Source organism: Propithecus coquereli, unplaced genomic scaffold, assembly GCF_000956105.1.
Source record: "Propithecus coquereli isolate 6110/MARCELLA unplaced genomic scaffold, Pcoq_1.0 Scaffold634, whole genome shotgun sequence".
Taxonomy (NCBI): domain Eukaryota; kingdom Metazoa; phylum Chordata; class Mammalia; order Primates; family Indriidae; genus Propithecus; species Propithecus coquereli.
Genome location: NW_012152330.1, coordinates 136797 through 149907, shown reverse-complemented (window position 1 = coordinate 149907; position 13111 = coordinate 136797). Strand labels below are relative to the sequence as shown.

The 13111-nt window shown below is 70.5% G+C and overlaps 1 protein-coding gene across 1 annotated transcript in view; it reads left to right on the top strand.

Annotated features, from left to right (window-relative positions):
- ADAMTS7 (ADAM metallopeptidase with thrombospondin type 1 motif, 7) overlaps positions 1-13111 on the top strand; it is a 44063-nt gene that overhangs the window by 29900 nt on the left and 1052 nt on the right. Inside the window, exons 12-24 of the mRNA XM_012659792.1 lie at positions 156-301; positions 1488-1657; positions 1902-2035; positions 2876-2996; positions 4098-4342; positions 4512-4653; positions 6401-6527; positions 6966-7179; positions 7464-8792; positions 9633-9785; positions 10094-10267; positions 10337-10483; positions 11383-11545. Of these exons, the coding sequence (XP_012515246.1) occupies positions 156-301; positions 1488-1657; positions 1902-2035; positions 2876-2996; positions 4098-4342; positions 4512-4653; positions 6401-6527; positions 6966-7179; positions 7464-8792; positions 9633-9785; positions 10094-10267; positions 10337-10483; positions 11383-11545 (3265 nt within the window). The remainder of the gene's footprint in view (positions 1-155; positions 302-1487; positions 1658-1901; positions 2036-2875; positions 2997-4097; positions 4343-4511; positions 4654-6400; positions 6528-6965; positions 7180-7463; positions 8793-9632; positions 9786-10093; positions 10268-10336; positions 10484-11382; positions 11546-13111) is intronic.

The window sequence follows — 13111 nt, the reverse complement described above, 5'->3', positions numbered from 1 at the left end:
GCCTGGGTCATGGGGATGGTGAGGGGGGCCTCTCTCACACCTTCCATGCTTCTGCTCTGGGCTCCTCGGTCCTTCCCGCATGCCTCGTTCTCACTAGCGTGAGGGTGACTGACAGGCTTGGGATGGGGCTGCTCCACCTCCACCTGTCTTGGCAGTGGTGTCTCAACGGGGAGTGTGTGCCCGTGGGCTTCCGGCCCGAGGCCGTGGATGGTGGCTGGTCCGGCTGGAGCGCCTGGTCCACCTGCTCGCGGAGCTGCGGCGTGGGCGTGCAGAGCGCCGAGCGGCAGTGCACGCAGCCCGCGTGAGTGTGGCCGGGCGCCCGGGTGATGGGGTCGAGGGACCCAGCTGCGTGGAGCTTGCTCTGCCCCGCCCCCAGCTCTCAGAAGTGTCCGGGCCGCCTTTGGTCACTTCCCGGGCGTGTTCTGGAGGCTGACGGGTCCCACTGCAGAGAGGCGAACACTGAGGCCCAGACACCAGAGAGGCTCCGGAGGCCGCACCACAGAGCAGCTGCTGGCTGCAGGGAGGAGGAGGGGCGGCGGTTGGGAGCACAGCCCCGAGATGGATCTGGGTCCACATCCTCTCTGTGCCCCTTGGGCCGGGGCCTTGTCCACCCCTTCTCTGGGCCTCGGTTTCCTCGTCTGTGTAGTGGGGCAATAGTAGTCCCGCCTCAGGTGCGAATGCCGCTGACGCAGCCCAGGCGTCTGACCCCGCGCCCAGTGCGCAGTCAGCGCTCAGCGGGGCTGCTCAGTGGTTCGAGATGAGATTGGGGGCACCAGGAAGAACTTGGCAGCACCGAAGGGGTGGCCGTGTGGCCTGGGCCTCAGTTTCCCCATCCGAAAGGAGCGTCGTGGAGCTGTGAGAGGCAGCGGTGCTGTCGCCAAGCCCCTGCTCACGAGGCTCCCCGGGCCGGGCACGGGGTTCAGAGCCAGCGCGTCGGGGCCTGTGCTTAGCCGAGACCGTGGCCTCACCCCCTCCGCCTCCTGGCCTCCAGGTCCGCTGGGTCGGGGAGGGGCTCAGGTGCCAGCTCTGCAGACCTCGCTGCCGGGCCCCTGGGGGCTTCCTTTTGACGCAGGCTGCGGTGCTGCCACCAGGAGCCGGTCTGGGGACTCGAGGGCTCCGTAGGACGCTGGGTCTCGGGCTGGAGACACAGAGGGGCCCCTCCAGCCGTGCCAGTCACGTCCTTGCTCGTCCCAGATCTCAACATCCCCCTGCCCAGGCAACCCCAGCCCCATTCTATAGATGAGGAAACTGAGGCCCACAGGCGGCCAAAGACTTGCCCGTGGCCACGCAGAGGGTGGGCAGAGCCCAGACTTCCCACGGGTCCTGGGGAACAGGGAGAGTGTCTGGGCCCGAGGGTGGGCAGCCCAGTGGGGCAGATAGGCGCAGCCGGGTCTCTGGGAGTGAGCGGGGAGGAGGCTGCTCACCCTGGATCTGGCTTCGCTGTCCCGCTCGCCGTGCGCTCACGGCCCTGCCCGGCTCCCCGACAGGCCCAAGTACAAGGGCAAGTACTGCGTGGGCGAGCGGAGGCGCTTTCGCCTCTGCAACCCGCAGGCCTGCCCCGCCGGCCGCCCCTCCTTCCGCCACGTCCAGTGCAGCCGCTTCGACGCCATGCTCTACAAGGGCCAGCTGCACACGTGGGTGCCCGTGGTCAACGACGGTGAGTCCTGCTGCCGCTGGGGACACCGAGGCTCGGCGCGGGGGGCGAGCGGGGCTACCTGGCCCTGGCCGTCCCACCGTCCCTGCGGCCGATGCTCCCTCCAGCCTTGCGGAGCCGGACCGCCGGCACACCTGTGCTGCCTGGGCGCTCTGGCCGCCGTTGGCGTGTGTCACGGGGGGGCTTCCTGGTGGTCGCACGGCTCCCGCCCTGGCCGTCCCTGACGGCTCCTCCGCTCGGCCCACAGCGAATCCCTGCGAGCTGCACTGCCGGCCCTCCAACGAGTTCTTTGCCGAGAAGCTGCGGGACGCCGTGGTGGACGGCACCCCCTGCTACCAGGGCCGGGCCAGCCGGGACCTCTGCATCAACGGCATCTGCAAGGTGCACCTGGGCGAGGGGGTCTCCCGGCACCAGCCGCCTCTGCCCTGCCGCTTCTCCCCCGGCCCACCCTCCGCAGGCCGTACCACTGGGCTTCCCAGCCCCTGCCCGGATGGCCTCCCGGGCAAAGCGCCCACCACTGCTCCCGGCATGGAACTCTCCTCCCAGTCAGGCCCCTCACCCCGCCCTGCCCGCAGCTTCTCCCTGCGCCAGCACGGCCCCGCCAGGAAGCCGGAGCCAGGCAGGGGCTCTGCCTCGTGCAGGGCTGGCCGACCCCCGGCAGCGGTTTCCTCTGTGGCAGGCGGGTTAAATGAGGTGGCCCAGGTGGCATGCAGGGCCCTGAGCCCGCAGAGAAGTGCTCAGCATTTGGTAACAATTCCTAGTCTGGCTTCTGGTGGCCGTGGTGGCCACTGCTCCCTGCCCACGTCCCCAGCCACGCACTTGCCCCTGCTTCTTGCCGTCGAGCCACAGGCGTGGGTGTCCAGGCTGGTGCTCAGGAGGGCCAGCAGGCCTGTGCCAGCCCAGCGCGTTTGACGCCGAATCCTGTCCTGGCCAGGAGCCCGCGGCGCGCCAGCTCCCCTCCCCCACAGCCTCTCCTGTAGCTGTCCCCGTCTCTTGTCTTGTGTGTGCTCCCAGCACACTTCTGAGGCACGGCCTCCCTGTGTCGCATGTGAGGAAACTGAGGCTCAGAGAGGTATAAGAGTTCACCGGGGTCAGAGGGCACCGCTGTGGCAGGGCAGGGCCCAGAGCGAGCCCCCCGACTCCTGCTGGGAGACTCCGCTCGCCCTGGCAGGCCCCCGAGGCTGGGGCCGCAGAGGCACAGGCTCCTCCCCTCTGTTGCAGAGCGTGGGCTGCGACCTAGAGATCGACTCGGGCGCGCTGGAGGACCGCTGCGGCGTGTGCCACGGCAACGGCTCCACCTGCCACACCGTGAGCGGGACCTTCGAGGAGGCCGAGGGCCTGGGTACGGGGCCGCTGTGGGGGAGGGGTGCCCCCATCTCTCCTGAGCCCCCGCCCTGCCCCCGTGGCCCCCGCACGGCTGGAGCTGGCACGCAGGGAGGCCTTGCTTGGCTGGGATTCTTGCGGGAGTCAGGGCTGCCCTGGCCCTGTCTTCTTACGACGCCTCGGGGATCCCCAGCCCCACTCCCTGGGCCTTGCCGCAGTGCTGACTGGGTGCTAGGTGCCGGGGACGTGGAGTTGAAGACCCCATAGCCCGGCCGGGTGGCAGAACCTCCTGGTGTGCAGATGCGGTGGAGGGAGGCCCAGAGGGCTGTGAGAGCACTGAGGAAGGAGGTCTTGACCTGGGGAAGTCAGGGAAGACTTCCTGTAGGAGGTGGGAGTTGAGCTGAATCATAAAGGACCCAGAGGAGATGGGGAGGGGCGTTCCAGATGGGGGAGAAGAGCTTGTGCCAGAGCCTGGAGGCCAGAAAACAGGTGCCCTGTCTGGGACCTGTAAGGCAGGTAGGGTCGGCTGTGGGGCCTTGAATGCCAGGCCAAGAAGCTTGGGTTTCGTCCTGGAGATGCAGTGCAGTGTGGTGGCTGGAGCACAGCCCCGGGCCTGCCTCCTACCCCAGCAGGCCCTCTCTGTACCGGTGTCCTCATCTGTAGAACGGGGCTAACGACAGTACCTGCCTCACAGGGTGATCACACGCGAGCTGAGCAGGGCCGGGCACCTGGTCGGCGTTGCACGAAAGGACAGGGAGGCGAGGAGGGATCAGGAGGATGTCCTGGGAGACAGGCCCAGGCAACCTGGGTCTTCAGAAGGGCTCTGCTGGCCCTGAGTTTGGAGATGGACCCGCCTTGCGACAACAAGACCAGACGAGTGTCGGTCCCCAGGAGAGGGGTCACGGGGCAGGGGCCAGGGAGGCAGGATCGGGGGAGCCTTTGTGCGGTTTCGCTGTCCAGAGGTGGACGTGAGCATCTGCCTGTCGGGGGGCTCAGAATCTCAAGCTACAGCGGGATCTCTGGCGTCGGCAGGCAGGGCCAGGGGGTGGAGAGGGCAGGGGAGGGGGAGGCGGCCAACCCCGGGCCCCGGGCACACCCTGAGCCCACCCACGGCCAACAGGGTACGTGGACGTGGGGCTGATCCCGGCCGGCGCGCGGGAGATCCGCATCGAGGAGGTGGCCGAGGCTGCCAACTTCCTGGCCCTGCGGAGCGAGGACCCGGAGAAGTACTTCCTCAACGGGGGCTGGACCATCCAGTGGAACGGGGACTACCCCGTGGCGGGCACCACCTTCACGTACGCGCGCACCGGCAACTGGGAGAACCTCACGTCCCCGGGACCCACCAGCGAGCCTGTCTGGATCCAGGTGCCTGCCCCGCGGGCCCGGGCGGGGGCCTCTGCCTTGGTTTCCCCGTCTCTAAACGGCCCCACGGTGCAGCCCCCGTTGCCAGGGCGCTGGGGCGCGGACCCTGCTGGCAGGACTGGGGGGCAGGTGGGAAGGAAACCCGGTGCTCAGGGCCCCCCCTGCCTGCCAGCTGCTGTTCCAGGAGAGCAACCCCGGGGTGCGCTACGAGTACACCATCCACAGGGAGGCGGACGGCTACGGCCAGGCCAAGCCGCCCGAGTTCTCCTGGCACTACGGGCCCTGGACCAGGTGCACAGTCACCTGTGGCACAGGTGAGAAGAGGGGCAGGTGGCACAGCCGCGGCCAGCAGGGCCTTGGTCTCTGGGCAGGGACACTGCTTCGGCCTCCCTCTCACGGCTCATTTGCTGGGCCGCCACCGGCTTGGAACGTAGCTTCTCTGAGCCTCAGTCCCCATCTGTAAAACGGGCTGGGGTGGTCAGGGGGAACGTGAGCAGGTGCAGGGCGGCCACGTGGCGAGTGCCCACTGTCCCCGCGGCTGGCGTCCTGCCCAGGGTGGCACCAGCACCTGTCCTGTGGTCCCCATGCAGCGCCCGCAGGTCTCGCGCCTGCGTTTCTGCTCCACACGGGACGGGACGCCTGACCGTCCCCGCCGAGCCTTACTGAGGCTCCTCCAGCCCCAGGGAGGCCGGAGCCTGCGTCTCCTCCGCGGTGGCCCCGGGAGAGCCTCCCGTGGGAGGAGGGGGGGAGGAGGAGGAACACAGGCAAGGCTGTCCCCACCTGGCCTGGGACTCCGTCGGTGGCCCTCACTGCGTTGGCTCATGTCCTTGAATATTTGAGAAAAGTGTGGCAGTTTGACTGTCCTTCTCCCTCCCGCAGCGCCCATGGTCTCCCGGACCTGCGGTCCCCTCTGTCCCCCCATCAGCCCCCGTGTCCCTGGTCTCCCGCCCTCCCTGATCGCTGCCCTGTCCCTGGGTCTCCCCCGCTGCTGACAAAAGCAAGCTTGCCCACTGGAACTTAGCAGAAACCTTCAGCAGCTGTTAAACCAGTTCATCCTGTACAAGTGTCTTTAAATTCACAAACGTCAAACTGGCAACTTTGTTGGACCCGCTAGACTTTCGAGGGATCGTCCCTCAGCAGGTTGCTGGGTGGGTGGAGCAGCTGGGACTGTGCTCAGAGGCAGGTACCAGAGTCCTGCCCCGGGGCGGCGGGAACAGATGACAGGCAGTAGGTCTCCCTGTGCCGTCCAGGCTGGGGGACAGGCCCCTCACCCTCAGCTGCCGTTCCCGCCCTCCCTGCTGCTGGGCGACCCCCCACCCCGCCCCAGCCTCTTGCCATGTTCCAGGCAGGAGCAAGGAGAAGGGACAGGGCCGACCCCCGCGAAGGGACTTGTCTGTCTGTGTCGCAGACCCCGCCTGGCTGCGCGGGAGCCGCGGGGGGCGTGTTGCCCTGAGCAAAGTCAGGCTCTGCTGGCGAGGAGGGTGGGGCGGGGGTGTGGGGCGGCGAGCTCAGGGGGCCACGCAGGGAGCAGAGGTGAAGGCGGCGCCCGCCGGCCGTGGTCCTGCCGCCTGGCCTCACCGGCACGTGGAAGTGTCTGAGGCGAGGGGCGGCCCTGGCGGCCGGAACAGCGACAGGGCTGGTGCTGGGGGAGGGGAACGCCCAGCCGGGCGGCGAGTTTCTTCTCCCGACTGTCCGTGAGCCTGTCGGGAGGCCGTGGGCAGCGGGCGCGGCCTTGGTGCTGAGGTTTGCGTGCAGTGTTCACGCCACGGGTCGAGGCCGTGTTACTGTTGGTCCCGTTTCACAGATGAGGACACTGAGGCTCAGAGAGGCCGTACGAGCTGCACAGGCCTCAGCGGGGAAGCAGCGGGGCTGGCCCTCAGCTCGCTGACCCTCCACACCCCGCTGCGCCGCAGGGGAGGGTTACTGCAGGGTGGGCGGAGGGCTGGGAGGATGGGGAGGAGGAGGGGGAGGCGGGCCTTGATCTGGCCTAGGCGCCAGGCCCGTTCTGGAGAGTTCTGGGAAGAGAGGGCGCCGGGCCCCGTCTGAGCCCCGTGTCTCCAGGCGTGCAGAGGCAGAGCGTGTTCTGTGCGGAGCGGCAGGCGGGGCCCGTGGACGAGGGTCACTGCGACGCCCTGGGCCGGCCCGACGACCACCAGCGCACGTGCAGCGAGGAGCCCTGCCCTGCCAGGTGGGCCCACCCTGACCACGGCCCACCCGGCCCCGACTCCCAGGCATCCCGGGTCTGCCGCGGCCCCCGGAGGAGCCGGGGAGCCGGCTTTGGCCTCCGTGCCCAGGGCAGAGTCCCCAGCCCTGGCTGCCGTCCCCCCAGCCTGGGCCTCGAGTGCCCCGGGCAGCGGCACCAGGCGGGACACCTCTGGTCACTGCTCTCTGGGTCCCCGGATGTGGAAATGGGGCTCGGCAGATCCGTGTCTTGCCAGGTGCCTTGGGGTGAGGGAGGCAGGGTGGGGGGCCGTGCCGCGTCGCCGGGCTTCGGGGGCAGGACCCCGACCTGGGCTTGGGCTCGGTCCTGGCTCTGCCTGAACCCGGAGGGCTGGGACCCTGGCCTGGCCCCTGCTGTGGGCCCATCCGCGCCACCGTCTGATGCCACACGTGTGGCCCTTGCCAGGTGGTGGGCAGGTGAGTGGCAGCCGTGCTCCCGCTCCTGCGGGCCGAAGGGCGTCTCCCGCCGGGCCGTGCTCTGCATCCGCAGCGTGGGGCTGGACGAGCAGAGCGCCCTGGGGCCGCCCGCCTGCGAGCACCTTCCCCGGCCCCCCGCCGAAACCCCCTGCAACCGCCACGTGCCCTGTCCAGCCACCTGGGCTGTGGGGAACTGGTCTCAGGTGAGCGTGGGGGTGAGAGGGGCGGGCACCCGGCTCCACCGTGGCCCGGGCTGCAGCAGGCGGCCTCTGCGGGGTCCTTGCTGCCGGGTCCTGGGTGGGAGGGAGCCTGGGGCGTTCCAGAATCCTGCCCCCGACCCCAAAGCCTCTGGGATCAGGAGGCTGCTGGCAAGCTGGGGCCTTGAGTCGGGCGGGGCGGAGCCTCTGCATGCTGACGTGGCTGCGGGCAGGTCGCCGGCCGGGCCTCACGTCCCCTGGCCTGAGCCCGCACCCTGCCCTCCGCGCAGTGCTCGGCGACATGCGGGGCAGGCGCTCAGCGCCGGAGCGTCCTCTGCACCAACGATACCGGCGTGCCCTGCGACGAGGCCCAGCGGCCACCAAGCACGGCCACCTGCCCTCTGCCCCCCTGCCCGCGGCCCCCCGGCACGCTGGGCCCTGAGGGCTCGGGCAGCGGCTCCTCCAGCCACGAGCTCTTCAACGAGGTCGACTTCGTCCCCCGCCACCTGGCCCCGCGCCCTGCGCCCCCCGAGCCAGACGGCATGGGCAACGCCATCGACGAGGAGGACCTGGACCTGGGCCCGCCGGGGCCCGTGTTTGTCGACGACTTCTACTACGACTACAACTTCATTAACTTCCACGAGGACCTGTCCTACGACCCCTTCGCGGAGCCCGATCCCGTCCTGGCAGGAACAGGGCCTTGGGCGCCCCCACCCCGGAGCAGTCCCTTGGAGCCCCCCGCGGAGCCCCCCAGGCCGGCCACACGGCCCCCTGCGGCTGGGGAGGAAGAAGTGGCGGCATCCAGCTCCCCCGGCCCCTGGCCCAGCCAGGCTGGCCCCGCCCCGCCCCCACCCTCGGAGCAGACCCCCGGGACCCCCTTGGCCAACTTCTTGTCTGAGGAAAGTGTCCCCATGGGGGCCCCGGGCCCCGGACTCCCCAGCCTGCCCTGGCCGCTGACTTCGGTCCACGGCGCGCACCCGCCTGCTGCCCCCGGGAGCCCAGACGAGCCCCCGGAGCGGGAGGACAGCCAGGGCCGGCCGCCCGCTCTGCAGCAGGACAGGACCAATGAGATTTCCCAGGACGATGAGGAGCCCGTGGGCCGCGGAGCCCACCCCCTGCCCCAGAGGCCCAGCCCCACGCGGCCCCCTTTGCGCAGCGCGGGCCCCGCCCCCTCCTCTCCTGGCCCTGCCGTGCTGGAGCCGTGGACGGGCGGCACCGTGGCCTGGGGGCCGGCTCCAGAGGGTGGCGCGGCCCCTCTGCCCCTTCCCCCCACAGCTGCTCTGCCGGAGATGGAGGGTGCGGACGGCCCCCTGCAGCCGGGCACCCCCACCGCTCCGCCCTCAGGCCTGGGCTCGGGGGACCCGCAGACTCCGGCGACACCGGGGCCCTTCCTTTGGACTGGCCCAGGGCAGGTGTCCTGGGCGACTACCCTGAGCCCGGGACCCTCGGGCCAGCCCGAGTCCCCCAGGCCCGAGGCCACACCAGCCCGGGAGAGCCCCACCCACAGCAGCGGAGCTGCCGGGGCCCAGCCCCTGGCCCCCAGCCTGGCCGAGGAGGGGGCCCCTGTGGACCTGCCGGCCGCCGGGAATGCCAGCTGGCAAGTGGGGGACTGGAGCGAGGCAAGTGGTGCCACCAGGGGGGCTGGGAGCTTCTGCAGGACCCTGGTGACTCAGTTTCCTCATCTGAAAATGTGCGGAGCAGGACGCAGGCCCTGTGCATCCTGCCTCCCAGGGCTAGAACTGGCCGCCGCGGCGGGTGGAGGCCCCGTGAGGGGGGAGCATCGCCCCAGCTCAGTCACACTGCCGTCTGGGGGACCCTGGGCCAGTCTGCCCATCAGGCCTCAGTTTCCCTTCTGAGTAGTGGGGGTGTGGTGCAGGGGCCACTCCTGGGCAGCTCAGGGGCTCCAGGAATGGCAGGGCAGTCACACGGGAGGGCCAGCTGGGGGACGTCCTCCCCACTGTGGCCCACACGCCCAGGACGGGCTCCCCTCAGACAGGCCGCAGTGGGCATGGCGCACCAGCCGCCAGGCCGCCCAGCTCAGCTCAGCTTCGTCCACATGCAGGGGTCTGTCGGGCCTGTGCCCCCCTGGGTCCCCAGAGTGTCTCTGGGAGAAGCCAGCTCCTCCCGTTCACGTCCCAGTTTGGGGGTGGGTGGGGCAGGCTGAGCCCCCGGGTGGGTTTTGCCTGGGGTCCCCCAGCAATCCGCTGCTGGGACTCAAACCCAGACTGCTTCCCCAGTGTCAGGACAGCTGGGTGGGGGCCGCAGGGCCCCCCGTATCCCCCTGAGCAGAGGCCGCTGGTTGCTGGGGAGTTTGATTTCTCGTTCTCGGCGTCCTTGCGAGGTGGGCGGAGGAGTCTGTCTCGCAGATAAGGGCACCGAGGCCGGGAAGGGGCCCTGGCTTGGCCAGGGGCGGGTGGGCTGGGGGCACCTGCGCGGCCTCACCGCCTCTGCCCCCGCAGTGCTCCACCACCTGCGGCCTGGGCGCCGTCTGGAGGCCGGTGCGCTGCAGCTCGGGCCGCGATGAGGACTGCGCTCCCGCCGGCCGGCCCCAGCCCGCCCGCCGCTGCCACCTGCGGCCCTGTGCGGCCTGGCACTCGGGTAACTGGAGCAAGGTGCGCGGAGACCTGTGCTCGGCGGGGCCGGGCGGGGAAGGGCTCGGAGACTTTGCGCTTGAGTGCGCGGGACCCCTGGTCTCTTGGGGATCTCCGTCTGCGTCTGGCGCCGCTGCCCCCTCCTCCCTGTGCTCTGGCGGCCTCTGGAGTCCTCCCCCGCTGTCCTTCACTCCTCTTCCTCCACATGGCCCATCCACCGCCCCCTGGGGCTGTTCAGGGGTTTGCCCTGGGTGGCAGTGGGGGGTGTCGGATGCGTGCGCCTCCCAGGCCGCGTGCGTGACGTGCACACGGGGGTCCCCGGTCCCCAGTGCTCCCGCAGCTGCGGCGGAGGCTCCTCGGTGCGGGACGTGCAGTGCGTGGACACCCGGGACCTGCGCCCCCTGCGGCCCTTCCACTGCCGGCCCGGGCCCGCCAAGCCCCCCAGCCGCCGGCCCTGCGGGGCCCAGCTGTGCCTCAGCTGGTACATCTCTTCCTGGCGGGAGGTGAGCCGGGTCTGGGACGGGGTGGGGACGCCTCAGACCCGGCCGCGCCCTGACCCGCCTTCCCCCCAGTGCTCCGAGGCCTGCGGCGGCGGCGAGCAGCAGCGTCTGGTGACCTGCCCGGAGCCGGGCCTGTGCGAGGAGGCGCTGAGGCCCAACAGCACGCGGCCCTGCAACACCCAGCCCTGCACGCGGTGGGCGGTGGGGCCCTGGGGCCAGGTGAGCCGGGCTGCAGGGCGGGGCCGGGACAGGTGTCCAGGGACACCCAGCCAGTCCCGCGGAAGAAGGAATTGCTGAGGGTGACCGTGCGCCGGGCTCTCTGGGGCCACTGTGGGTGTCGCGGCGACCAGACGGGTCCCTCCCTGCTGGCGCTACGGCCTGCCGGAGGGAATGTGCTGCGATGTCACGGAGGACGGCGGAGGAGGGGACTGGGGTGAGACCGGAGGGAGGACGCAGGGATGACCAGGACAGGGACGGAGGGGACAGCAAGGGCAGAGCGCGCAGAAGCGGGTGGAGGGGCTTCGGGTGGGCAGGACACCTTCCTGCCAGGCCCGTTGGAGCCGAGAGGTTCAGGAACCTTGACCTGGGCCCTGAGCCGGGCCTGCCTTCCAGTCCTTGTCCCTCGGCTGCGAGTGACGCGGGGCAGGGTGCTTTGCCTCGCTGGGCCACTGTTTTCTCATCTGTAAAATGGGGACAGGTGGGGAGGGTTCGACAAAGTGCAGGGCCCGGCACAATGCTGGCAGATTAAACTTATTTTTAGGGCTTTTAAAAAACATCAGACCCCCAGCTGGTAAGAACAGAAATTGCCTACCCCGTCCGCGGCCGTGGGCTGTGGCAGGTCCTCCGCCCTGTCCCTTGGGGTCCCGTCCAGGGCGCCTGTGCAGGCCTCCCGGGCATGTGCTGTGTGAGGGGCTCGTGGCCCCGAGGCCTGAGGGCCGTCCCCCTTCTCACGCCCATGACAGTGGGGTCTGAGCACCATGGGGGCCCTGCGGGGGACCAGGGTGGGCGGGAGGCTGGTCGGGCGCGGGGCAGCTTCCCAGGGGGGGGCCCTGCCCGGGACGCCGGTTCTGTGCACGGGCCAGTGCGCTGGGACACTCCCTCCTGCCCGCTCTGCGCAGTGCTCGGCCCCCTGCGGCGGCGGCGTCCAGCGGCGCCTGGTCAAGTGCATCAACACCCAGACGGGGCTGCCCGAGGAGGACAGCGGCCAGTGTGGCCACGAGGCCTGGCCCGAGAGCTCCCGGCCGTGTGGCTCCGAGGACTGTGAGCTCGTGGAGCCCCCACGTGAGTGCCCGGTCCTGGGGGGCGGGGGCCGGAGGGGAACTGGGGAGTTGTCAGCGCCCCGTGGCACCGTCTGGCTCCACGTGTGGTCAGCTCAGCCACGTGGCCACTGCTGAGGCCACAGGCCACACAGAAGCTGGGGTTGTGTGGGATTCGGCCAAGCGGAGTCCCGGCCTCCCAGGCGTCCTGTGGGCAGCTGCCTCCGGCCTCACGGAAGTGGAGGACGGGCCTCGGCCCTGGTGGCTGTGACCCTGGCGAGCTGCTTCCTTCCGGGCTCAGCGGGACGTCCCGAGGCTGTGTGGAGGCCGGGCCTGGATGGGACCCACCCCAGCGTGTCCCTTCCCTGGCCAGAGTGAACAATGGACTGCAGGAAGGGGGCTCCCTCCCGGGTCCTGCTAGCTCCCAGCTGCCGGTGGCTTCCTGGCCAGCTGGGTCCTCCCGGCAGAAGGGCCCCAGCCAGAGGTGGCTGTGGACGCCCCCACCCCCACGCTTCCTTCCTGCAGCCCAGCTGCCCCAGGCGTGCCGCGCAAGGACACGTGGCCACGGGCCACACCTGGGCTCCCTCCCCCCTGCGTGGCCTTGGCTCCTCTCCCTCTCGCGCCCTCCCTTCCTCGCGCAGCGCCCGTCCTCACAGAAGGCAGGTCTGGGTGCGCAGGGCCCAGCGCCGCACGGGCGGCAGGGAAGGTGGCATCTCCCCTCCCCCATAGTCACCCTTGTCCCTCGTGGCATGGGCAGCCCCGCCAGTCTGGTCACCCGGAGGCTCAGCCCTGTGCGCGTGGAGAGCCGCGGCTCCCGTGCCTGTGGGCTGTCTGGCCCGATGTGGCACAGAGTCCACGGCCGGCAAGCTGGCGCCTGGCGCCCCGGGGATCTGCCCCATCCGCCTTCTCCCCTTGCCCACAGCCTCTCTCCCCGTGCCAGGCCTGGCATGGCCCCCACCTCACGGCCCGTTACCTCGAGGCCTGGTGGAAATGCCCGCCCGCCCCTGCCGCCCTCAGCACGCTCCCCGCGCAGCCCAGGTGGGCGCTGGCGCCACTGAGCTTGCTTCAGGGCCGAGGGGCCACAGGAGTTGGGCAGCTGTGGCGGGGGCAGGGCCTGAGACCCCCCAGGGCCAAGAACAAAGGACAGGCCTGGCCGGGAGGCCCTGGGCTCCCCGGGGTGGGGCGGTGTCGGCTGCAGGGAGGGTTGCGGGTGGTTACGCAGAACTATGAGCTGTGCCGGGATTTCTGCCACCGGCCAATGGGCAGGGCCAGCCGGGGAGGGATCTTGGACCCTGAGACCCTGGAATTCCCAGGATGCTCAATGGTCTGTGGGGCTGCGCGGGACACGGGGACAGCCGGGGAACTCCAGGGTGTGTGGTCACCGCTGCGGGCGGCCGACACAGCACAGCCACGTCCGCTTGCCCCGGCCTGCGGGGTCCTGACAGGAGGGAGCTGAGGCCGGAGGTTAAGCAGCTTGTCCGAGGACGGAGGTGCCGTCTGGCACTGCCACCCAGAGCGGGGCGGAGCAGCCACGCGCCCTCCGCAGGCCTAGGGGAGGTCCCAGGACGATGGCTGCATCGCTCCTGTTCTC